The sequence below is a fragment of the Pelodiscus sinensis genome, chromosome 21 (genome assembly GCF_052426305.1).
Source record: "Pelodiscus sinensis isolate ZL-2025 chromosome 21, ASM5242630v1, whole genome shotgun sequence".
Classification (NCBI taxonomy): Eukaryota; Metazoa; Chordata; order Testudines; family Trionychidae; genus Pelodiscus; species Pelodiscus sinensis.
The window spans coordinates 11,973,856-12,000,876 of record NC_143072.1 but is presented as its reverse complement, the minus strand read 5'-3'; the positions used below and the strand labels follow the sequence as shown (position 1 = coordinate 12,000,876).

At 49.0% G+C, this 27,021-nt stretch overlaps 1 protein-coding gene across 5 annotated transcripts in view; it reads right to left on the bottom strand.

Moving 5' to 3' along the window:
- The window catches only part of STX1A (syntaxin 1A), a 204,492-nt gene that overhangs the window by 113,410 nt on the left and 64,061 nt on the right, over positions 1 to 27,021 (bottom strand). For all 5 annotated transcript variants that reach the window (XR_012897117.2, XR_012897118.2, XM_075904977.2 and 2 more), the window contains exons 2-3: positions 24,659 to 24,736; positions 19,973 to 20,072 (exon numbers count right to left, since the gene is read on the bottom strand). Coding sequence is in view for 3 of the 5 variants with exons in the window: in XM_075904977.2 (XP_075761092.1) it covers positions 19,973 to 20,072; positions 24,659 to 24,736 (178 nt within the window). In the remaining 2 variants the exon portion in view is untranslated. The remainder of the gene's footprint in view (positions 1 to 19,972; positions 20,073 to 24,658; positions 24,737 to 27,021) is intronic.

Below are 27,021 nucleotides of genomic sequence, written 5' to 3'. Positions count from 1 at the left end.
CGGGAAGGGATAACTGGCTGGGTCCAGGGGATTATTAATGCATCTTTTAGATCTGGAATGGTTCCTGCTGCCTTGAAAGAGGCAGTGATAAAACTGTTACTCAAGAAGATCTCCCTGGACCCACATGACTTAAATAACTATCGCCCAATTGCTAATATTCCCTTCTTGGGCAAGGTACTCGTGCAGGCGGTGGCATTGCAACTCCAAGCTTTCTTGGAAGAAACAGACTACTTAGATCCATTTCAGTCTGGCTTTAGGCCTGGTTTTGGAACTGAAACAGCCTTGGTCGCCCTGGTAGACCATTTATGCTGGGAGATAGATAAGGGGAGTGCATCACTGTTGATTCACCTAGACCTCTCAGCGGCTTTTGATACCATTGACCATGATATCCTTCTGGGACGCCTGGCGGAGTTGGGTATTGGCGGCACTGTTTTTCAATGGTTCCGGTCCTACCTGTCGGGACGCTTTCAGAAGGTGGAGCTAGGGGGCTGCTACTCGACCCCATGGCGATTGTGCTATGGGGTCCTGCAAGATTCCATCTTGTCCCCTATGCTGTTTAATATCTACATCAGGGGTTCCCAAACTTTTTGACACGGGGACCAGTAAATCCATTCACGAACTTTTGGAGGACGGGTAATGTTCATTTGCATATTTGCATATTTATTAATCAAATGATGAATATTCAAATAAGTTGCTTCTGGTCCTTCCAAAACCCCCAGTGTCAGCTTTAGCAAAGCTTTTGATACGGTCACCCACAATATTATTGCCAGCAAGTTAAGGTATATGGATTGGATAAATGGACTGTAAGACAGACAGAAAGCTGGTTAGACCAGGGTTTCCCAAACTTTTTACTTTAGTTGGAACCCTTTTTTTCCCCGTACTGCTTTTTGCAGCCCAAAAATAAAAACACATAAAAAACAAACTGAGAAAATACCAGACATATAACAAGTCTGGTATTTTCTCAGTAGGGAAGTTGTATTATTACTAGTATCAGTTTGTAGTTTCGAACTGCTTGGCTGGTAGATGTGCTTAGGCTGCACGAGTGTGTCTACCAGCCAGACAGTTCGCAACTACTCGAGGGTTGTGTGTGGGGGGACAACAGAATCCCCGGGCCGGACTAACTCATGCTTTGTGCTTTGCACTTTGCGGGGAGGAGAAGGGAACAGGGGCAGCATCCCAAGTTTTACATATGGCCGGGTCAGTCCCACTCCCTGCAGGCCGATCCATTCCTCCCACCTGCTCCCCACGCTGCGCCTCTGGCCAGCCCCACTTCCCCCAACCCCCTCCCAGGCAGCCAGGTCCCCCCCATTTCTCCTCCCAATCTCCCTTGGCCAGCCCCGCCGCCCGCGTCCAGACCTCCTTCCGGCAGCCGCTTCTTCTCCCCCGCCCCCATCTTCCCTGGCCAGCTCCCTGCCCCCAACCTCACCCCCCCTCCCGACAGCCCTGCTTCCACCAGCCCCGCAATCTCCCCAGCCTGCCCCGATTCCCCCGTCCAGTGCTGCTTCTGGTGGCCAGCTCTCCCCTCCTCCTCACCCCAGAATCCCCTGGCACCTGCACCTTCCCTTAGCCCTGCACCCTCCTGGTGCCTCCCCCTTCCCTTACTGCCCCTGCCCCCTTTGCCCTCTCTTTCCCTGATACCCACCCCCTCAGCACTCTCTGCCCCATCCCCTCCTGCCCCTCTGTGCCCTCACACGACTTGCTCCATCCTCACCTCTCTCATGCCCACCCCTTCTTTCAAGCCTTCTCCCAGCACCTTCCCCTCCCTCCTCTAGCCCCCAATGCCCTTACCCTCTCCTCTCCCAGCATCACCCTGTCCCCCCTCCCACTGACACCTTCCCTCCTGCCCTTTTCCTCATTGTCTGCACTTGGCCCCCTGGCATTTGTCTCTCTCTCCTGCACCCTGTCCCTTGGTGCCTTCCCCTTCCACTCCTCCCCCTCCGCGCAAGCCCGCTGCCGCTGCCGCTGCGGCCTCTCGCCTCCGCCCAAGCCCGTTCCCTACCTTCTGCCTTCCACATTGCGGGGGAGTCCTGTTTGCACTAAGCAAAAAAGAGCTGCAATTAGCAACAGCTGGGACACTCTGAGCTACACCCAGCTCCAGCAGAGGGTCAACGCAGCCCATGCCCCGAGGACTGCAGCTCAGCAGTGCAGCTGACAGCGGTTTCTCTTCTGTGTACACAACAGCCACACATCTTGTAGCTGAGCCAGTCCACTCACTAGCTGCCCCTGACTCCAGATCACAACTGCTCCATCTGCAGAAGGAAATTACCCCCAAAGCCCCAGCTCTTCACAGCACTGCTGAAGGCTACAGAGCAGGCCAGCACATACGAACAGCCACCCTGTTCAGACCCCTTAGCTGCCACGGCAAGATGCCCTGGAAGGAACGAACAGAGCAGGTGATAGTGGAGTAATCCCTCCTCTGGCACCAAGGTTCCCTCTAAGCTCCCGTCTCTCTCAGCTGCCTGCTGGGGACACAGGAACCCCTCTATTTCACCTGCATAACACGGATCTTAAACATTAATTTAAAATTCCCATAACCAACCACCTGATGTGTTACTTCCCTTCCTATTTTCAGTGTTGTCAGTTGTTTCTGGCTTTGATTGCTATCTGTGTTGTTTTATTACTTACTTTTACTGTTCTATATTGGTGCACTATTCATCAAATTAAGTGTTACCATCCCAGAGAAACTGTATAAGCCTGAGTGAATGCATTTTACTCTCCTTTCAGTTGTCTGGGGGGGGGGGGGGGGGGAGCCCCTTGACCATTCTGGAGTCCCCAAAATTTGTGTCTTCGCCCTCTTCTCTGGACGTACACAACCCAAACGCCTGTTTCAGGGCAATTGCAGCCCCTAAAATACGGTCCCCTCTATTAGGAGGTTTACGGCCTTGAGGCCTAGTCCAAAGGAAAATGCAGGACAATGTAGCACTTTAAAGACTAACAAGATGGTTTATTAGATGATGAGCTTTCGTGGGCCAGACCCAGTTCCTCAGATCAAATAGTGGAAGAAATTAGTCACAACCATATATACCAAAGGATACAATTAAAAAAATGAACAAATATGAAAAGGACAAATCACATTGCAGAACAGGAGGGGGATGCGGGGGGGAGGGGGAAGGAAGGAAAGTAAGTGTCTGTGAATTGATGATATCAGAGGTAGGGAGAGTGGGATGTTTGTGAGTTAATGGTATTAGAGGTGATAATTGGGGAAACTATCTTGGTAATGGGTGAGATAGTTCAAGTGTTTGTTGAGTCCTTTTTGGAAAGTGTCGAATTTTAACATGAATGACAGTTCAGAGGATTCCCTTTCAAGTGCAGATGTAAAAGGTCTTTGTAGCAGAATGCAGGTGGTTAAGTCATTGAGAGAGTGTCCTTTCTGGTTAAAATGGCAAGAAACTGTTTTCTCTTTGTGATCTTGTCTGATATCTGTTTTGTGGGCATTAATCCTTTGGCGAAGTGTCTGAGATGTTTGTCCAATGTACATAGCAGACGGACACTTTCGGCACATGATAGCATAGATTATATTTCTGGATGCGCAGGAATATGTGTTCTTGATCTTATAACTCACTTGGTTAGGTCCAATAATGGTATCAGCAGAATGAATATGTGGACAAAGCTGGCAACGGGGTTTGTTGCAAGGGAAGGTACCAGGGTTGGTATTAGTGTGGTATGTCCTGTGGTGGTTGGTAAGAATCATCTTGAGGTTAGGTGGTTGTCTATAGGAGACTATGGGTCTGTCTCCCAGAGCCTGTTGGAGTATGGTATCCTGTTCCAGTATAGGCTGTAGTTTATTGATAATGTGTTGGACAGGTTTAAGTTGGGGGTTGTAGGTGATGACAAGTGGTGTTCTATTGTTGGTTTTCTTGGGTCTGTCTTGAAGTAGATGGTTTCTAGGTATTCGTCTGGCTCTTTCAATTTGCTTTTTTATTTCTCTGGGTGGGTAGTTGAGGTTACCCTCCTGGGTGGCCCCTCCTGGGTGGATGCTGCTGCCGGGGCTGCCGCTGGGCCTGCCGCTGAAGCTGCCACTGAAGCTGCCGAAGGTTCCTGAGGCGACGGCAGTGGAGGCTGATGAAGCTGCTGAGGCTGCTCGGGAACCTGGGCCCAATCTCCCTCCCCTCTGGCACTCCTCCCTGACTGAACTGCCCCCTGGTCTCTTATGGCCAGTCCCACTGGGAGCATGACCGGCAGGGCTGTGGGGGAGTGGAACCCACTCCCTCCTCCCCAGTGCAGGGTTGGTAAACCCTGTCACACCAGTGTCAATAAATATTGTATTAATATTTGCAAGGAGACCATGATTGTTTCCAGTTGACTCATTGATTTGTTTAGCATCTTAAAAATTGAGCTTATGTGCAAATAATGTGACTGTAAGAGGGATAGTTTTGTGAACTGCAAAAGTCTGTGGCATGCTAGTGTTTTGGCAGATGCTTCATTTTTTGAGAGCAGCTTTAGTGACAATTCTGAAGATTTAGTGATCTCGTGGAGTAGGTTATTAAATTGAGGTTCTGGAGCATATTTTTAATGCTTTTACTTAATGGCCATGTCTTTGATTTATTTATTTTCAGTATGCCCCATTTTGGTGTGTTTACTAGCTTGAGTTGTTAGAAAGGATGATAAGCCATGTACTTCAAAGATAGTGTTAATTTTCTTTGTATTTGATTTCATATGAAAGAAACATTTTAAGCATTACTCTTTGTTAATTATCCCTTGTTTTAATATTTTGTCTTCCATACTGTTTACAATATACATTTATATTGTGACAGGGTCAGGCCAGGGAACTGCTGCAGAGAAGGAAAAAGGCAGCCCAAAAAGGGAAAAAACCCTGTGGCTACGTAAAAGGGATGTAAATTAGACGTATCGCAATTGCTAATGAAGCGGGGATTTAAATCTCCTGCGCTTCATTAGCATAAAAATGGCTGCCGCTTTTTTCCCTGCACGGAGCTTTGCCGGAGAAAAGCACCAGTCTAGACGCTGATCTTGTGGAAAATAAAGCCTTATTTCCAGAGGGATAAGGGATCTTTCGGAAAAAGCTTTATTTTCCGAAAGATCCGCGTCTAGACTGGTGCTTTTCTCCGCCAAAGCTCCGTGCCGAAAAAAAGCAGCGGCCATTTTATGCTAATGAAGCGGGGGAGATTTAAATCCCCGCTTCATTAGCAATTGCGATACGTCTAATTTACATCCCTTTTCCGAAAAAGGGATGCAGTCTAGATGTAGCCTGTGAGAAGAAGCAGAGAACTGCAGCCCAATTAGATGCAGCTGGGAGGGAGCTGGCTCAGGCAAATTGGGGCCAGCTGACTTCTCTGACTTCACTGACTATGTTGGTATGTGTAATTTACATGCCTCTGTCGGCAGAGGCACGTAGTCTAGACATATCCTGAGTTCCTAAATGTATACATGGAGCCATATTAAAAGGCCCAGCTTACCAAACAATCCAAATCTCTCTGGACCAGAGACCTGTCTTCTTCCATATTTATCCCTCCCTTGGTTTTTGTACCACCTGCAGATTTTATCAGGGATTATTTGGTTTTCTTCCAGGTTGTTGATAGCAATGTTAAATAGTGTAGGACTAAGAACAGAGCTCTGAACAACCCTAGTAGAAACACCTGTTCAACAGGTTTCTCTATTTACAAATACATTGAGACTTGGCCAGCTTTTAGCCCTTCTAGCGTGTGCCATCGCTTTTCATAGCCTTCTAGTTTTTTAATCAAAATAGCCACTACTGGTCTTTGTAAACAAACTATGTCCATGTCCCCAGTGCCTTAGAGAGCCTGCGGATGGCTCATTTACCTCCCTGGGTCAGAAGCAAAGGATCACAGTCAGATCCTATCAGGAAGACAAATAGCTCAAAGAAAAACATACAAACAAATTGCACCTGATTTCTAGAAGCCACCATCTCACTCTCGTGTAATTTAGATTTATCAAGTGGAGAACTGCAGCTTGGATTTAAATTATATGTAACTGAAATGTGCCTCGCTATGTTTTACCCAGAGCACTTAGAGGTTTTAAATATTTATCAGGCATGCTGAAGTCCACTGAAGATGGACAGACCTGACAGACTGAAAGAAACTGGTTTTGATTTGGGGATTTATGCTCCCAGAAGTACTTCATTCTCTGAATATAATCCATTAAACAAGGCAGTCAAAGAGAATCATTAGGAAAACTAGTGTATGGAGGAAAGACTTGGCAGAAATCACTCCGAATCCTTTTCAATAGCTCCAAAATACAATTAACTCTTTCCCATTAAGCAGCTAAACTCCATTTGCTGGGAGCATGGACAGAATTGAGCCCTGGCAGCTGAAATAAAATAAATGATCTTTTGTGCACCAAAAATGACAATAGCTGCAGCAGTCAGTTATGCATGGAATACATGTAAGGGTTGATTTATCAAGAGGCTTGCACTTTGATCACAAACCTTAACAGAAACTGCCACCATGTGAATTATAAATGCAATAAAACCTCAGCATTATGAACACCAGAATCACGAACTGCCCAGTCACTCTCACCGCTCATGTGGAACTGGAAGTACATACTCAGGTGGCAGCAGAGATGGGAGGGAGTGAATAAAGTACAATCATGTGTTAAATGTAAACTACTAACCAATATAGGTAAAGCAGCATTTTTCTTCTGCATAGTAAAGCTTCAAAGCTATGTGGTCAATGTTCAGTTGTAAACTTTTGAAAACAACCAGAAGATTCTGTTGAGCATTAGGAACAATTCAGAGTTCTGAACAACTTTCATTCCCAAAGTGTTTGTTAATTCCCTTTTAAGCTGGACAAGGGAAGCCTCCATTTACTGAGCAGCCTCCTCATGAGGTCACAGCAGATTGTCGTTCTTATGAGCAAGGGTTCCCTTTTCAGCAGTCTGATTTCACTTGCCTAGTCCCAGGTTTCACCTCCCTTACAAATTACAAAATCAGACATAAAAATACAAAAGTGTCACAGCACACTAGCACTGAAAAGCCTGATTACCTGCACGTTTATACCATATAATTATAAAGTCAATTGTGATATAAATATTGCATATTGTATAGACAGCAGCAAGTCACTGCTTAAATAAGTAATTGCAAGAAGTGTTCGTTTGCACTGACCTCACTATTGCTTTTTCTGTAGCCTGTGGTAAAACAAAGCAAATATCTAAATGATGTACTCCCTGGAAGACCTGTGGACCCTGGTTGAGCATCACTGATCTCGAGACCTGATCTGAAAAGGTGCAGTACAGTGTAAATTAAACAAATCCAGACTCACAGAACAAGAGTTCAATGGCATGATAGCTCAGTGAGCCAGATTCACCCCACTGGAGGCCAGAAATGAAATGACCTTCTCAGCAGCTGCAACTCAAACTGCAGAGCAAGGGTTGCCAGGAAGACATCCATGGAACTGTGGGTAGGAAAAGATTACCCCTTTGCAATGATGAGACCCAGGCTACCTAAGCACTTCACTCTCCTCTACTTGGGTTGCTGTGCTCGCAAGTCCACAGCCCTCTGCTACACAGGCAACCCAGTCACAGGACCCTGTTGTAAACTTACCAACCTCATCTTCAAACCAGTCCTGGTTCTTGCTCCCATTTCTCTTCCAGGCAGCTGTTCCCTTCTTCTCACGTCCAGCCTCAATGTATTCCCGGCCAGGTTAGCCCCATTTGTTCTTGTGCCAGCACTGTCTTTATCTTGAATTACTCTTCCTGCCCTGGTGTTTACCACCTCCGTGTACTTATAGACAGCAGTCAGGACCCATCTCAGCCTTTGTTGCCTTAGTCTAAACAAGCCCAGATCTTTTAGATCCCCCTCCATTCATAAAATAGATTCTCCAGTCTTGACAGCATTCCAGGAGCACTTCGCTACCCCTGTACCAATATGAATACATCCTAGTATGGCATTTGCCTTTTTGGCAGCTGTCTCACATTGGTAGCTACTGGTCATATCCAACAGACATCAGCTAAGAGACCCAAGTCTTTCTTCTCCTCTGATTTTCCAACCAATGAGGCCTCAACCTATGCCGAATTCGAACGGCCATACGAGGTCAGGTCAAAGCTCTAGATTTAATGCATCCGAGGGTACTGAGGCCTTTGTAGAGCCTTTGGCCATTATCTTTGAAAACCTGTGGAGATCGGGAGAGATCCCGGATGACTGGAAAAAGGCAAATGTAGTGCCCATCTTTAAAAAAGGGAAGAAGGACAAACCAGGGAACTACAGACCAATAAGCCTTACCTCCGTCCCTGGAAATATCACAGAGGGGATCCTCAAGGAATCCATTTTGAAGCACTTGGAAGAGGGGAAAGTGATCAGGAAGAGTCAACATAGATTCACCAAGGGCAAGTCATGGCTGACCAATCTGATTAGCTTCCATGATGAGGTAACTTGTAATTTGTTGAGCAAAAGTCAACATGATTTCTGTAAAGGGAAATCATGTCTTACTAATCTATTAGAGTTCTTTGAAGGAGATAACAAACATGTGGACAAGGGGGATCCAGTAGATATAGTATACTTAAATTTCTAGAAAGCCTTTGACAAGGTCCCTCAAGAAAGGCTCTTGTGTAAATTAGGTTGTCATGGGATAACAGGGAAGATCCTTTCATGGATTGAGAACTGGTTAAAAGGCAGGAAATAAAGGATAGGAATAAAGGGTAAATTTTCAGAATGGAGAGGGGTAACTAGTGGTGCCCCCCAAGGGTCAGTCCTGGGACCAATCCTGTTCAACTTATTCATAAACTATCTAGAGAAAGGGGCAGCAGTGAGGTGGCAAAGTTTGCGGACGATACTAAACTGTTCAAGATAGTCAAGATCAAAGCAGACTGTGAAGAACTTCAGAAAGATCTCACCAAACTGAGTGGGCAACAAAATGGCAAATGAAATGTAATGCGGATAAGTGTAAAGTAATGCACAATGGAAAAAATAACGCCAACTATGCATACAATAGTATACGGGGCTAATTTAGCTACAACTAATCAGGAAAGAGATCTTGGAGTTATAGTGAATAGTTTTCTAAAAACGTCCACGCAGTGTGCAACGGCAGTCAAAAAAGCAAATAGGATGCTAGGAATCATTAAAAAAGGGATAGAGAATAAGACAGAGAATATTTTATTATCCTTATATAAATCCATAGTATGCCCACATCTAGAATACTGCGTACAGATGTGGTCTCCTCACCTCAAAAAAGGTATTTTGGCATTAGGAAAGATTCAGAAAAGAGCAACTAAAATGAACAGGGGTTTGGAACGGGTCCCATACGAGGAGAGGCTAAAGCGACTCGGACTTTTCAGTTTAGAAAAGAGGAGACTAAGGGGGGATATGATAGAGGTATATAAAACCAAGAATGGTGTGGAGAGGGTGAATAAAGAAAAGTTATTTATTAGTTCTCATAATAGAAGAACTAGAGGACACCAAATGAAATTAATGGGTAGCAGGTTTAAAACTAATAAAAGAAAGTTCTTCTTCACACAGCGTGTAGTCAACCTGTGGAATTCCTTGCCAGAGGAGGCTGTGAAGGCTAGGACTATAACAGAGTTTAAAAAGAGCTAGATACATTAATGGAGGTTAGGTCCATAAAAGGCTATTAGCCAGGGGGTCAGGAATCGTGTCTCTGGCCTCTGTTTGTCAGAGGCTGGAGAAGGATGGCAGGAGACAAATCGCTTGATCATTGTCTTTGATCCACCCCCTCTGGGGCACTGGCCACTGTCGGCAGACAGGCTACTGGGCTAGATAGACCTTTCATCTCACCCGGTACAGCTGTTCTTATGTTCTTAAGTTCTAACTGGCTTTGTGGATGTGGGAAAGTCAGTGGATGTGATAGACCTTGACTTTAGCAAGGCTTTTGATACGATCTCCCACAATATTCTTGCCAGCAAGTTCAGGGAATATGGATAAATGGACGGTAAGATGGATAGAAAGATGGCTAGAAGGCCGGGCCCAGCGGGTAGTGATCAACGGCTCAAGATCAGGCTAGCGGTTGGTTACTAGCGGAGTGCCCCAAGGATCGGTTCTTGGACCAGTTTTGTTCAATATCTTTATTAATGACCTGGCTGAGGGGATGGATTGCACCCTCAGCAAGTTCACTGATGACACTAAGCTAGGGGGAGAGGTAGATACGCTGTAGGGCAGAGATAGGGTCCAGAGTGACCTGGACAGATTAGAGGTTTGGGCCAAAATAAATCTGATGAGGTTCAACAAGGACAAGTGTTGAGTCCTGCACTTGGGAAGGAAGAATCCCAAGCATTGTTACAGGCTGGGGACCGACTGGCTAAGTAGCAGTTCTGCAGAAAAGGACCTGGGGATTACAGTGGATGAGAAGCTGGATATGAGTCAACAGGGCGCCCTTGTAACCAAGAAGACTAATGGCATATTAGGGTGCATTAGGAGGAGCAGTGCCAGCAGATCTAGAGAAGTGATTATTCCCCTTTATTTGGCTTTGGTGAGGCCACATCTGGAGTACTATGTCCAGTTCTGGGCTCCTCACTATAGAAAGGATGTGGATGCATTGGAGGGTCCAGCGGAGGGCAACCAAAATGATTAGGGGGCTGGAGCACATGACCTATGAGGAGAGGCCAAGAGATCTGGGTTTGTTTAGTCTGCAGAAGCGAAGAGTGAGGGGGGGGATTTGATAGCAGCTTTCAACTTCCTAAAGGGAGGTTCCAAAGAGGATGGAGAGAGGCTGTTCTCAGTAGTGACAGATGGCAGAACAAGGAGCAACAGTCTCCAGTTACAGTAGGGGAGGTCTAGGTTGGATATTAGGAAAATCTATTTCCCTAGGCGGGTGGGGAAGCCCTGGGCTGGGTTCCCTAGGGAGGGGGTGAGAATATGCTTCAGGTTGGCGGGTTGTCTGTGGGCAAGGACCGGCCTACCTCCCAAGGCCTGTGAAAGTGAGGGATCATTGTCCAGGATGGGTTGAAGATCACTAATGAGTGATCTCACCAGCAACTACACACCGCACCATAATAACTCGAACTCAGGAACCAATCCTTGCAACAAACCTCGGTGCCAACTCTGCCCACATATATACACCAGCAACACCATCACAGGACCTAACCAGATCAGCCATACTGTCACTGGTACATTCTCCTGCACATCCACCAACGTTATATATGCCATCATGTGCCAACAATGCCCCACTGCTATATACATGGGCCAAACAGGACAGTCCCTACGTAAAAGAATCAATGGACACAAATCTGATATTAGGAATGGCAACATACAAAAACCTGTAGGGGAACACTTCAATCTTCCTGGACACACAATTGCAGATCTAAAAGTAGCCATCCTGCAGCAAAAAAACTTCAGGACCAGACTTCAAAGAGAAACTGCTGAGCTACAGTTCATCTTTAAGTTTGACACAATCAACTCTGGATTAAACAAAGACTGTGAATGGCTTGCTAACTACAAAAGCAGCTTCTGCTCTCTTGGAATTCACACCTCCAGATCAGCTGCTAGAAGTGGGCCTCATCCTCCTTGATTGGATCCACCTCGTCATCTCCAGCCTGATCCTGGCCTGCATATTTATTCCTGCCTCTGGAAATTTCCACTACATGCATCTGATGAAGTGGGTCTTTGCCCACGAAAGCTTATGCTCCTACACTTCAGTTAGTCTATAAGGTGCCACAGGACTCCTCGTCGCTTTTGCAGATTCAGACTAACACGGCTACCCCTCTGATACTTCCCCAAGGTTCCACCCACGCCCTCCCCTACAGGGGTTACTCCCCTGGGGCTCTTCGCTGCAAGGGATCACTCCCTGGGGGTTCCTAACATCCTCCCCCACAACGGGTCAACTCCCCTGGGTTTTCAACCCCGCTCCCTCACAGGATTCACAGCCCTGGATCTCAGAGCTCTGCCCTCATTCCTTTGCCTCCCTCCACCTAACTCCCTTATCTGACCAAAGTCTGCGGCCCTGCACCCCTAGAGCTTGTTCCACCATGTCTGGAACTGGCAGTTTCTCCTCTTTAGCAAAGCCCCAACACTAGACGGAAGCCTAGTCAATTAATCTCTAAGTTCATGAACTTGCACTTTGTACTGTTCAGTTTTATCCCACTTCCATTACTCCAGTCCTCAAGGTCATCCAACTGTCCCTGTGTGATACTCCAGTCATCCTCGGGGCTGACTGTGCCTACGACTCCGAGTCATCAGTAAATACAGTTCACGCACATCTGCTCGTTGCCCTAAGTTCATGAAATGAAAATATTAAGACAGACTGGTCTCTAGACCAACTCTTGAGACACTCCGTTAGGAACCTCTTCCAGGGCTGGTAGCTCACCTTTCAGAACATTCCTTGTTCCCCTCCTTGTAGCCAGTTCTCTCCCCAGATTACAATTCTTGGTCCTAATCCCCAAAACGTTCTTCAGCTCGACTAATGGGTTTGTAGCACTACATCAAATGCCTTACTTAAATGCCACCAGACTTGGATGTGTATTTCCCTTGTCTAGGGAATTAGTTATCTTATCCATGAAAGATATCACGTTACCCGGGCACAGTCTCTATGGCACACTCCTATTGTCTTTTATCCCATTTTCCATTCACCTCCAGGTCTTCAGCACAAACTGTAAAGGAAAGAATAATGAAAGCTTTGCATACTATTGAGGTCAGCCTAATGAGTCTCTAGCTGCCCAGATCACTTTCTTCCCCCCTTCCTAACATAGAGACACTCGCTACCTTTGCTATTCTCCAGCCACAGAATACCATCCCTGATTTGACAGATTGATTAACACCCTTGCAGTCTCATGTGCCAGTTTTCAGTGCTCTGGGATGGAGATTATCGGGTCCCCGCAACCTCGGCACATTCAGCTCTTGGAGTTTTGCTTCCACCTCAGATCTGGCAATTTCCATTTCCAATCACTCATTCCCATGAGCCACTCTGCCTTTGCCCAGGTTTTACATCCTCATCCTTGCTGAAAACTTAGGCAAAGCATTAATTTAGTTTTTAGGTCATACCTGGATTGTCGTCAATTTCTTCCTCGCTTCCCCTTTCCTTGTTCTCTTGTTATTTCTGTGTCATCAGTCCTGGGCCCCAGCAAGTGTGCGGATATCAAAGTCTCTCTAAACAAAGTGTCTTGCATGTATCCAAGCGGAGTCTGGAAATCTCTCGGAGTCTCTGATATCAAGTTATTAGGGATGTCAGATATAGTGTAACCGCATGAAATCTGATTGGTCACATGACTATTTGATAGTCCTCGGGCATCGGGGTGGCACCCAGTGCACTCCTGGCCCAACTCCCGGGGAGCCCCCTGCCACTCTGCACTGCTGCCCCTGTAGATACAGAGGCAGCAGCTCAGGGCAGCAGCACCACTGTCCGCAAGGGTTGGACCTCCCTGCAGAGACTGGGTGTGCACAGAGACTAGTCCCCGACAGCAGCTCCTGTCTGCAGGGGGATCTGAGCTACCCACAAACAGAGGCCGCTCCACCTCCCCGGACCAGCCTCTGTTCGCAGGGAGCTCAGACCCTTTGTAGACAGGGGCTGCTGCCGGACCAGCCTCTGTCTGCAGCCTGGGCCCATGGGAGGCGGCCCAGCCTCTGTTCGCAGCCTGGGCCCATGGGAGGCGGACCAGCCTCTGTTCACAGCAAGCCTGGGCTGCTGCAGACAGACACTGCTTCATGGCAGTCTCCCCTGCCCCTCCCACCGGCAGCAGTGCAGGGGGGCAGACAGCACCACGGAGCTGGTGTTGAGGGGAACTGGATTTTAAGCTGGCTCCCCCCAGCACCAGCTCCTGCCTGCCCCACTTCATTGCCTCTGTAGGAGGCAGCAAGTGGGGGGTGGGGCAGGTGGTTCCATGGAGCCAGCACATGCGGAGAGCAAAAGATGGCTCCCTGCACATAGCAGCTCCAACCTGCCTCGCCCCCACCCTCCACGAGGCTGCCTTTTATACATGGAGTCCCCAGCGGATCCTGGGCGGCAGTGCTGCACGGAGCTTGGGATCAGCTGGGGACTCCTCAGCTGACTCCGGGTCCTATGGAAATGCCGCAGGGAGCATGGGGTCAGCTAGGGAGTCCCCAGCTGATCCCAGGCTCTGTGCAGCGCTGCCCCTTTGAAACGTTGCCGGAGCCTGTGGTTCTGCCGCTTTGAAATGCTGAGCTCCATGCGGCGCTGCAGCTTTGAAATAACCTCTCTTCCCTCCCCCCTCTATCAGAGGCAGCAACGGAAGGGGGGAAATTGACTAGTCAACTTGACTGTGCAATAAGCATTTGCTTATTGGATAGTCGACTGGTCAACTAGTCCTTAACATCCTTAGTCTCAACCTCCCTTCAGAAGGCAATTGGATGTGATAAGCAGCACCAGGCACGTGGCACAGCTGTGCATTGAATGCACAGGGACTGCTTAGCCATGAGATCACTGCTATTAGTCCTTCAATCATGAGCACAAAATTCACCTCTAACGCACAGGAGGATCAAAAAATCCTCCTCAGTCAGGTCAGAATAAAATACCAACCTAGCAGCTTCTGAGCTCCCCTTCTCTGTAATAAAACTCTATCCCTGGGCTCCCGGATCACTTACTGCTCAGCAACGCAAGTTCTATAACCCTTGTCTTTCGAATGAAGAGTGCAAAGCTACACTGCGCATTGCGCATTATTAGCTGGCTCAAGATTCCTATTTGGAGCCTTCTTCCCCCGACACAAATAATTAGCCAATTTCCTTTCCCCCCGTCCTCCGGGAGCTGCTGAGAAGCCCAGGGCAGCAGCAATCTGGCAGGTGGCAATGCCTGACGCCATGTCAAAAAGCAGAGGGCATTAATGAAATGCTGCTCAGCCAGTGCTAGTGGCCCTGCCTGCCACATGGGGACTGGCATCCTGACAGCACAGCACCCCAGACTGACTCGGGGCTGTAGCGAATGGCAGGTCAGTGATCGCTCTGAGCCAGCACACTGCTGCACATGTGTGCTCTGGCATCTGGACCCAGGGGAGGGGGCCTCCCTCTCCCAACAGCATTTCTATGCCCCACTCTGAAGAGGTCTAGGTACTTCTGGGGTCACAAGATCAAGGCAAAGTCTCCTGGACAGCAGGGAAGAGCAGCTGGAAGAAGCAGAAAGCAGCATCTTGCCCTGCCCTCTAAGGTGCGAGTGGAATGGAGAAGCACTGGGTCTTTGACACACCTGTGGCCACTGCACTAATTACCAAGACACAGACTGGAGCCCAGGCAAGCAGGATGCTAGGACATCCATGGAATGACGATGGGAGACATGCTCAGATTTCTTTGGCACGTCTCAGAGTCCCATCCCCAACTCTGGGCTGCCATAAACTGTCCATGACCTACCTAGGCTAGTGAGTGGCCCTCTGTCTCAGTGGGCCACAAGACTGTCCTAACCAAGACGGTCTCCCAGGAGAGGGTAGTCACAGAGAATCTGCGGGGGGTGCTGACGGAACCGTAGCAGGACTGTGGATGCAGATGGAGCACATGGCTCTCTTAGTCAATCAGCACGCGTCTCACTTCACATGCCCTTGCTTTACTTGTGTGACACTTTATTAATACTGGTAGGAAAAAAACTGCACAGCCAGAATAACCAGAATCCGGCAGGCCTGCATATGGGCAACGGCAAACAAAACGTGTCTCAGGCCACACACAGCCCCCTGTCCAGAGGTTGCCTCCCAATATCCACTCTCAGCCTGATCAGATTCCTGTACTGTGAGGTCCAGGAAACACGACCCAAGGAGTCCTGCACTGAGCCTCACACTGTGGGGTAGAAAGACAGCAAAGCTCTCAGAAAGATGTGCATACGTAATTACTGCGAGATCTCACATTGCAACGCTGACAAGGAAGCCAAGGTGGCAGGTGAGGGATCGCTCTAGGAATGTGAGGACATGGGGGAATTGCATTATCAGGCTGAGAGCTGGGTGAATGTTAATTGAGGTGTAATTAGGGATTAAGGACCTGGGTGTCTCAGCACTTGACACTGTAAATAGAGCAGCCAGAAATGAGCAAAGAGAGTGTGTGTACTGTAGAGCAATGGGAGGAGGATGGAAACAAAAGGAAGAAGGAGAAGAGTAAAGGAGTCAGGAACAATTGCAATCAGGTCTGTAAACGGTACTCTTCTGCCAGAGGTAAAACACTTCCCATGGTTTGACAAAACAGCCTTCTCCCAAGCAGCCCTCCTGACAAGGGATCTGATGCTAAGCGCTGTCCAGAAGAACAAGGCTCAACCCTCCAGCAGCCCCAGGGCTCTCCCCACAGTCCTGGTGAGCAGCAGAGAGAGATCTGGAGGGCAAGTGTTTGGAAAATGAAACTCCTCACCGGTTTATGTTCGGTGGGGAGTAGCAGTGCAGGGAGCACATAGGCTGAAACCCCACAGCTTGAACAGGGTCTTTTCAAAACAGGAGCATTTCTCTCAGTGCTGCCAGCTATATCTTAGTAGCATATGGAAGAGCCTGTAGGGAGCACATGGCAGCAAACCCAGCTGCATCCCACCAAGCTGTGCCGAACAGCTGCCCCACACACTCACTGGGGGAAGGCAAATCACAGGCTGCTTTTCCCCGTTCAGATTTCCTAAAGCCTGTCCACTGAGCCACAGCAAAACTGGGGCTGAGCAGACAGGCGTCTGACAGTTCAGCTCCTCTGTATGTACCGCCTTCTCTTTGCTAGGGTACGTCTAGACTACAGGCTTTTGTCGACAGGCTCTGTCAACAGATACTGTCAGTCGACAAAGCCTCTGTCGAAAAGGAGTGTCTAGACTACAGCCAGTTCTGTCAACAAAGCAAGCTGCTTTTTCGACAGAGAGTCGAGATGCTCTCTTTGGAAGAAGCACAGTGTGGATGCAATAGCGCCCTCTGTCGACATAACTCTGTCGACAAAAGGCGTTATTTCTCGTAGAATGAGGTTTACCACCATCGACAAAACTGCCACGTTCTGTCGACTTGCTGTCGACAGAACTCAGCGGTAGTGTAGACGCAGGTATGGTTTTGTGGACAAAAGTCCCAGATGATACCAAGCTGGGAGGGGTTGCAACTGCTCTGGTGGAGAGGGTCATAATTCAAAATGATCTAGACAAGTTTGGGAGATAGTCTGAGGTAAACAGGATGAAGTTTAATAAGGACAAATGCAAAGTGCTCCACTTTGGAAGACACAATCCATTTCACACACACACAATGGGAAGCGACTGTCTAGGCAGGAGTACGGCAGAAAGGGATCTAGGGGTCATAGTGGACCACAAGTTAAATATGAGTCGACAGTGTGATGCTGTTGCAAAGAAAGCAAACATGATTCTGAGATGCATGAACAGGAGTGTGGTGAGCAAGACACGAGAAGTTATTCTTCCGCTCTGCTCTGCGCTGGTTAGGCAAAGGAGGCAAATGGAAGGCCTGGGTCGTTGCTGAAAACATGCCGCTTCTCTGAGCAGCTGCATGGGATTCTAGGGGGAGGACTCAACCAGCGTTCCAGAACTGTCCATGGATTCCTCCTAAGAAACGCTTCAGACAACAGCCTAGGACAACAACAGGGAGGACATTGTTGATGAGGAAGAGGAGCAGGAGAGCGGTCAGCAGGCGAGTGGAGCGTCCGATCTCACCGCCCCAGGACCTTTCCAGAACCTTGGAGACGATCCCTCCCTTCCAGGACGTCTCGCTGCCAGGCCCTGAGGGTGCGGACGGCACTGCTGGTGAGTTCATGTTTTTCATCATGCTGCAAGTGGGCTATGGCAATTGGGCGTAATCTGTGGCAGCCACTCTGCCTGCACCGTGGGGGCTTCCCAGGACAGCTTGCTAAGGTGTCCGGAAAGGGGGCGGGAATCCTCCCTGCACATCCTCATGAAGCTCTCACAGAGGTTCTCTTTCATCCTTCTCACAAGGTTTCCAGGGAAGCTGCCTTATTCTGTCCTCCACAGTAGGACACCTGTCCATGCTAAGCCAGCAGAGAGTGGTCTGGGGTCACTGCAGCACAAAGCATTGCAGCATAGGGTCCAGGTTTCTGGACACATTCAGTCAGCCTCCGCTCCCTATCCCCTGTGGGATTCAGAGAAGACTGGTATCTCGCATGACCACCTGGATGAAGCAGGGGAAGCTCCGTAATGGATTCCACCAAGGCAATACATCTCCATTTGCTCATCCCCAACATAGCATGGCTTGCTTACTGCATTAGCCTCTGCCGCCACACCTGGCCCTCCTCTCCCCACGGGTTTCTCAGTGTCCACTTGAGACCCTGTCCTTCTGCCATGTCTGGACCCACTTCCCGCCCGCAGGCTCCTGTGGGAAGGGAAAGTTGCACTCTCCCAGCCAACAGTGGGTTCAGAACACATGGTCACCACGTGAGCCCCTGCATGCCCTGCTGCCACACCACCGTGGCCCTCCTTTGCAAGGCAGAGGCTTGCCCTGCTGCTATTTGCAGGCACTGTGTCACACAGGCTTTCAAAGCGAATGCAAAAGAGTGAGCCCCGACCACTCCCTTATCATGCCTGCCGCCAAACGAGTCCAGCGTTCCCTTCAGATCTCTGTGCTGGACTTGCTGCATGGTGGGTGCTTAAAGTATAACTTTGGCCTTGTACACAACACAACGAGCCTGTGGCCCACTCCCCTGGCTGTTTGGCTTGCACAGATCTGAAGGCGAAAATGTAATTGGGACAACATATTCAATCTGCACGCTTTGACAGGGCGTGATTCAGTGCGGGAGGAGAACGCTGCTGCAGGAGGTGTGAATGGAGCGTGAGGAGAGGAAAGCGTGCCGGGAAACAAAGTGAAGACACGAGAGGACATCTAACGACATGTACCCAGAAACCCCAATTCACTGCCTTTGTCCCATCAGGCACCGAAAGCCTAAGCCAGAATGCAAAGGGGCGACAGGAACTGTGGGTTAGTTACCCACCATACCTCGCTGTCAGAGTCGAGGGCAGCCCCCTCCTGGCAATGCACTGTGTCAAACTCTTGCGCACAGCGAGGACATGCACCTTCGACTATGAAATCGGATGCTAAAATATTGACCTTAATAAATTCAAACTCTCTCATAGTGTACACGTGGCTTTAGAGACCACAGGGACAGGCACCGAGCCAGAGAGAAACAGAATTTCAGGCAACCTTTAAGAGGGCTTAGGTTGTGGGCCAGAATAAGGTTTAGATCAGTTCTTATTGAATCTTGATGGCTTCAACCACTCCTCATGAGAGCTACAGTCGAGTCAGGAAGGCAGCAGAAGGGATAGTAGAACGCAGGGGTCCTTCCTTCCAGCCACTTATTCTACTCTCTTTTCAGAGACTACGCTCCTCAAGGCAGCCACATGCCCAGGCTGCACGTCTGGAGGCACGGAAAGTGTTGCATGATTTCTCAGGCTGTGCCCATGGTATGAAAATCTGGCCTCATTCGCCTTTAGCAGCCTCCATGGTGAGGAGCTCTTGCCAGGGAGTGAGCAGGCAGTGTATCACCAGCTCTCTCAATTAAACTCTCCCATTTGTTCTATTCCCCAGCATCTTAGGAGGCTGCGTGTCCTCAGCATGGCCCAGACTGGAGGTGGCAGTGGTGTGGCTGACACCGAAGGGGCACAAGTGCAAGCTCTGGGTCTAACCAGACAATCACATTTGTTTTCTAGCTCACCTGGAAGAAAAGGGACATTTGCTCTTTGCAGCCTCACTCCATCCCCAGGCTCAGGCACAGAATCATTCTGCACCAGTGGTAAGACGCTCCTTGTGCTCCTGCTCATCTCCTTTCCTACCAGCCGAAAGAGCCCCCGACAGCCCCTCTCCTAGCTGCCCATCCCAGCCCCATCTCTCTTTTCCCCAGGTGGCTTCTAGCGGTTCCATGGGCACCTCGCACCTCAGCTGGCGACTACTTTGTTGGGATTGGCCCTGCCTGGGGCAGGGGGCCAGACTCGAAGACGCCCGACGGCTCTGCCAGCTCTAGGATTCTATGATTTACACCACACACCGGTTCCGTTCCAGCCTGTGTGACCAGCCCCGCACTGCACCAGCATCTAATTCTTTGCACACGTCCTCTCCATCCACACAAGAAAGAGATTGAGCCTCATGCCACAAGGGAGCACACCCATGTTCCTCCACCCCATGACCTGTGGCAGCAGAAAGCCGAGAACGCCTTACTCACTCTCATCTGGGTTGGGGGCCGCAAGAATAGCGCTGTGCTTCCTCTTCACCTCCTCCACGTTCTCAGAAATTTTATCAATGAACCCTCGAATTTCTTCCACCTACGGAGACATGGCCCAAATGAACACAGCTGTGCAGCATACTCATGCAGTAGAGTCTATGGGAAGGGGAGCAGTTGCTAGACTCAAGAGCTCCATCATAGGAGACCCAGGCCGGTTTAGGCTACTACCTATAGGAACACTTAGATGGGCACTACCTGATTGGCTATGCCATGAAAGGAGACTCTGAGCAGGGAGATCTGGGAGCAGGGGGCAGTTCCCATGTTTATTATATCAGTGACTCCAGCTCACTTTACACATTAGAAAATGGCTCAGAGGGGCAGCCATGTTAGCCTGACTCTGCAAAAACAACGAGAAGTCGTGTGGCACCTTATAGACTAAGGGTATGTCTACACTTGCCCCCTACTTCAAAGTAGGGAGGCAAATGAAGCATGCCGAAGTTGCAAATCAAGCCCGGGATTTAAATATGCCGCGCTTGATTTGCATGTTCCCGGCCGGTCGCCATTTTAGAAATTCACTAGCCCGAAGTAACTGCCCACGTCTACACGCGGCAGTGAAACAGGAGTCCGATTTAAAGCCCTAACTTGAATTAGCTGGTATTCCTCCTGCAATGAGGTTTACCAGCTAATTCAAATTAAGAGGCTTTAAATCGGACTCCTGTTTCACTGCTGCGTGTAGACGTGGGCAGTTACTCCGGGCTAGTGAATTTCTAAAATGGCGACCGGCCAGGAACATGCAAATCAAGCGCGGCATATTTAAATCCCGGGCTTGATTTGCAACTTCAGTATGCTTCATTTGCCTCCCTACTTCGAAGTAGGGGGCAAGTGTAGACATACCCTAACAGATTTATTGGAGCATAAGCTTTCATGGGCAAAGACTCACTTCACACTCATCAGATGCATCTGACAAAGTGGGTCTTTGCTCACGAAAGCTTTTGCTCCCATAAATCTCTTAGGGTATGTCTACACTACAGCACTAATTCGAACTAACGGATCCACACTAAAAAACTAGTTTGAATTAGCGTTTTGCTAATTCGAACTAGCATGTCCACATTAAGTGGACCCTGAACCGGGGTTAAGGATGGCCGGAAGTAGTGTCGGCAGGGCATCAGATTAGGACTTAGAGCGTGGAGATGCTGTCTCAGGCTAGCCGAGGGCTGTGCTTAAAGGGACCCAACCCCCACCCCGGACAGACAGTTCTCAGGGGTGCCCCGCTTGCAAAGCAGTCCTGGCTTGGAGTGCCCTGAGTGCCCACACTGGGCACATCACAGCACTCGGCCATCAGACCGGCTGCACTTGCCGCAGGCTGCCATACGGGGGGGGGGGAGGTCAATCGGGGGGCTGCAGGAGAGCTTCCACCCCGAGGAGCCCGCACAGCCACCCCAGTCCTCCCCATCGGGGGCTCGTGCCCCATTCCTCCCTCACCTCCTTCCACTTACCCCTCCCTAGCCCCCCTTCCTGATGTACAAAATAAAGGACACGTGTGTTCAAAAATGGAAACGCTCTTTATTGAACAAAACTCGGGGTGACTGGGAAAAGGAGGTGGGAGAGGGGAAGAGAGAGGGTGGGAGAGGGGAGGGCAACTAAAATGATCAGGGGTTTGGAACAGATCCCATATGAAGAGAGGCTAAAGAGACTGGGACTTCTCAGCTTACAAAAGAGGAGACTGAGGAGGGAAATGATAGAGGTCTATAAAAGCACGACTGGTGTGGAGAGGGTGCATAAAGAAAAGTTCTTCATTAGTTCCCATAATAGAAGGACTAGAGGACACCAAATGAAATGAATGGGTAGCAGGCTTCAAACTAATAACAGAAAGTTCTTCTTCACAAAGCAAACAGTAAACCTGTGGAACTCCTTGCTGCAGGAGACTGTGAAGGCTAGAACTAGAACGGAGTTTAAAGAGAAGCTAGATAATTTCATGGAGGTTAGGTACATAAAAGGCTATTAGCCAGGGGATAGAAATGGTGTCCCTGGCCTCTGTTTTGGAAGGCTGGAGATGGATGGCACGAGACAAATGGCTTGGTCATTGTCTTCGGTCCATTCCCTCCAGGGTACTTACTGTTGGCCGCTGTCAGCAGACAGGCTACTGGGCTAGATGGACCTTTGGTCTGACCCAGTACGGCCGTTCTAAGCTCAGGGCTCAGGGTCGGGGGTCTCACTGGACCACCTTGATTTTCATGCAGACCTGCTCCTGGGTGGCCAGGCTGGTAGCTCTCCTGCCCTAGACGGCCACTTTCCTGTGCCTAGTGTGGAGGTCGTGGATGAGGTCCACGATCTCCGCACTAGACCAGGCGGGCGCCCACCTCTTGCGACCCCGGGCAGGCTCCTGGGAGCCGCCAGCCTGGTCCCAAAAAGAGGCGGAGGGCTGGGTGGCAGCGGGTGGCTGGTTCGTGCCGTGCTAGGTGCAGGGTCTGCTGGCTGGGTGCTGGCAGGCTTGCACCTGGCACGGGCACCGTAGCCAGTCCGTGCCCCTTTAAGGGCTCCGGGGCCGGGAGGGGGGCAGAAGAGTTTCCCTGGTGGTGCCCAGAGTGGCCACCAGGGAAAGCTGGGGAGGGATAGCCTCCCACTAGTTCGAATTAAGTGGCTACACAGCCCTTAATTTGAACTACAGGCAGTCCCCGGGTTACGTACAAGATAGGGACTGTAGGTTTGTTCTTAACTTGAATTTGTATGTAAGTCGGAACTGGTACATATGTAGGGGAAACTCTAGCCAAACATTTCTCCAGAGCTCAGTTTTATTCTCCCACACCTCGCTTCCCTCAGTCCTTTATTCTCAAGCTGAGGTGTCTGCTGAGAAAAGCCGCTCCGCGTCTCCCTGGTCTGCTGGGGGGCGGGGGTAGCTTCGCGTCTCCCTGGTCTGCTGGGGGGAAGCAGCTAGTGCGGGGTTGCCTCACCCCGTTTGTAAGTAGGGATCCGATGTAAGTCGGATCCATGTAACCCAGGGTCTGCCTGTACTTAATTCGAACTAGGCGTTAGTCCTCGTGGAATGAGGTTTACCTAGTTCGAATTAAGTTCCAACTAGCGGTTCGCATGTGTGGCGCCTATCAAAGTTAATTGGAACTCACGTCTGTTAGTTGGAATTAACTTTGTAGTGTAGACAGACCCTGAATCTATAAGGTGACACAGGACTTGTTGTTGTTTTTACAATAGAAAATGTTATTTCAACATCCGAGCTCAGCCAACTTCCATGGGATCTGGGAGACTCCAAATATCCCAGCTCATGAATTAGCATCAGGAATAACGGTTCTGCACCTGATACATGGAACAATTCTGCTCCAGAGGCACAACTGAAACTGCAGACCACCTTGCTCCTCTAACTGCTGGATCCCTGGGTTAACTTTTCAGTAATTCACGCGAACATCTGCCTGAGACGCCAGGAGAACAGATGTACTGAGTGAGAGGTGCACTTCTGACCAGTACTCCATCACGCGGCCTGGTAAGGCAGTTTGCTGATGTCCTGAGAAATGCAGTCTGGGTTTGCATCATGCTGCTTCCCTGGGCTGCCTGTCTCTGCCTTCAACGTGCTGAGTGACTGCGCCTGTCATCAGCCTTGCAAATGGGGTTTTGCATCCTACATTCAGCTCTTGGTAGCCTTCCTCGCGATGTCTTCACCCTCCCCCGCCCCATATACAGGCAGTCCCCAGGTTACGTACAAGATAGGGACTGTAGGTTTGTTCTTAAGTTGAATTTGTATGTAAGTCGGAACTGGTACATATTGTAGGGGAAACTCTAGCCAAACATTTCTCCAGAGCTCCGTTTTATTCTCCCACACCTCACTTCCTTCAGTCCTTTATTCTCAAGCTGAGGTGTCTGCTGAGAAAAGCTGCTCTGCGTCTCCCTGGTCTGCTGGGGGGGGCGCTAGCTTCGCGTCTCCTAGGTCTGCTGGGGGGAAGCAGCTAGTGCGGGGTTGCCTCACCCCGTTTGTAAGTAGGGATCCGATGTAAGTCGGATCCATGTAACCCGGGGACTGCCTGTACTATGATAAAGGTGTTCTAAAAAGCTGCATGCATCACTCACAGCCACCCACATGCCAGAACAGAACCTCCCATGTGTAAGCCAGATATGTACAGAAAACGTAACCCAGGCCCATGAAGAGGGACTTTCAGGGTTGTTTTAGTACCTTTCTGCTTTAATCAAAGTCTCAGGTATGCAATGTGCAACCAGAAAGCCTCAAACAACAGTGGCTTTCTCCACCCTGGCATTGGGCATGTGTTCTAACTGACCAACAGTTGGTGCTGTGGTTTTGATGGATGCACCTGAAGGATCAAATAGCACATTACATCATAGCCTCTGTTCCTGCGCATTACACCACTGGTTCTGCTGTGAAGACTGAACGCTTCTCATTGATGCCTAAATGTCTATGGGGCACGCTCCATGCGGGACCCCAGCGGAGCTGACGAAGGCGGAACCCTACACATTGGCAAGCCTCGTGTCAACGAGAAAACGATTCAGTCCCCATTCCTGAACATGTGACTGAATCCCATGAGCGGCACCGACTGAGGGCAGGAATAAGAACATATGTGGCCGCTATTCTGCGGAGAATATCCAGCGGCAGGTCAGGAAGAAAGCAGCAGGTAGCTCTGACCAGCAGCGCAGCTCAAAGCTGCACTGAGAGAACAAATCTCTCACCTGCTCAAAGAACTCATCCATGAAGCGATCCCGGTCCACACTAACTGTGACTTCATCATCATCATCGCTGTCCTTCGCCTGTGCAGACACAAACACAGACATTAGTAACCTGCTGGCTACAAACTTTGCTGATCCATTCTAAGCGTTGGCCCAGTAGCCATCTCTGAGTCAGCAGCATGTGGGCTTCCTGCTGAACGCGGCCTGGAAACGAGTTATCCCTGTGATGCAGGAGGTAAATGCTGACCCTTCAGAAACCGTGGGGATCAATTAAAAGCTGACACATTAATGGAAGAGGAAAACTCCAGGCAACAATGAAACCCTGGATACTATATTTAGTATATTACGAAAATGCTTAAGAAAATACCAAAAACAGGCTCACACACAAAAGAACGGTGAAAAATCACTGCAACTCATGATCAAGTCACTATAGTTTTTTGTGCTTCAGTTTACCCTGCTGGTAAATAAGAATAATGATATTTACATCTTTATACAGCATGCTGGAACAAATCATCGGATGTCCTCATACACACAGCAGAGAGCAGCTCACTGAAAATTACTGCTCCATGCACCAAAAGCCTGTGTGACTGTAATAAATGTGGGATAGAAAATAATACAAAGTATACTACAATCACAGTGTATAAACGGATGCTGTGTCTTCACCAAAACACTGAGTTCTCTTTTGGAGGCCGTAGCAGAAAACCTTAGCAGAAACAAAGAGGGGCAGGGTTCACAGACAGGTGACCAAGATTTAGAGACCACCAAAGTCTTCAATATGAGCAGTTGTAGTTGTGTTGGTCCCACAATATGAGAGAAACAAGGTCCTGTGAATATCCTGGATCAACACAACTAGACTAAGGATGTTAAGTAATGGTTAATTGACTAGTCAAGTAGTTGATGGAATGTCCATTGACTACTTGACTAGTCGACAGGCATGTCCGCATTCCTCCATTGAAATGTACAAGACCCCCAGGGCTCTTGTACATTTCAAAGGAGGAAAGCGGAACTCTGCGTACAGCCTGGGGCCCACTGACTCCGAGCTGCAGGCAGATGCCTTCAATGTCTCAACAACTTGATTACCTGCATTCTGCTTCAAAGACATTTTAACACCAGACTTGAAAGGGAAACCTCTGAACTGTCATTCATGCTTAAATTTGACACTTTACGCATGACACTTAAATTTGACACTTAACAAAGACACCAATTATCTTACCCATTACAAAGATAGCTTCCCCAATTATCACCTGTAATAGCATTAGCTCACAGACATTTACCTTCCCCCTCTCCCCCCCCCGTTCTGAAATTTGATTTGTCCTTTTTATGTGTGTTCACTTTTTTTTGATTGTATCCTTTTGGTATATATGGTCATGCCTATTTTCTTCCACAATTTTATCTGAGGAAGTGGGTCTGGCCCACGAAAGCTCATCATCTAATAAACCATCTTGTTAGTCTTTAAAGTGCTGCATAGTCCTGTTTTTTGTTTCAGCTACACCAGACTAACACGGCTACATCTCTACTACTATTCTATAAACAAAAACAGGGTTTCTAGAACATAAGAACGGTCACACAGCATCAGACCAAAGGTCCATCTCGCCCAGTACCATGTCATCCAACAGTGACAGATGCCAGGTGCATTGGGGCAATGAGCAAAATAGAATCATGTAGTGATTCCATACTGGGGTCCCCCTTCCCAGCTGCCTCTGGTAACACAAAGCAAGCAATAAACACACACACGTGAGTCTAATCCCCAGGTGGACAAGCACAAGGTCAGAAATTCCTAACCTTGCTTTGGCAGCAGCAGCCAACATGCTGTGTTCAACATAGAGCTAGGGCTTATTTGGCATATCTGAACTGAATCGTTTGAATTGAGGAGCCCTGGAGCACTTCCCTTCTCCCTGTGTCCTGGCAGCCTTGGTTTCCTGACCCAGTCGATGGCAGGCAGGCAGACACACAGACGAGAAGCCAGCCTCACACCGGTCAGGCTGTCTGTGCAGTTTGTACAGTATGGCTGTGTCTACACTGGGCCACTTATTCCGGAAAATCAGCCGCTTTTCCGGAATAAGCTGTGAGCTCTCTACACTGGCCCTTGAATTTCCGGAAAAGCAACGACACTCTACTGTACAAAATCAGCCGCTATTCCGGAAAAGCTACGCTGCTCCCGCTCGGGCATAAGTCCTTATTCCGGAACACTGTTCCGGAAAAGGGCCAGTGTAGACAGCCCAGTAGTCTTTTCCGGAAAAAAGCCCCGATCGCGAAAATGACGATCGGGGCTCTTTTCCGGAAAAGTGCGTCTACATTGGCCACAGATGCTTTTCCGGAAAAAGGGCTTTTCCGGAAAAGCAGCCTGCCAATGTAGACGCTCCTTT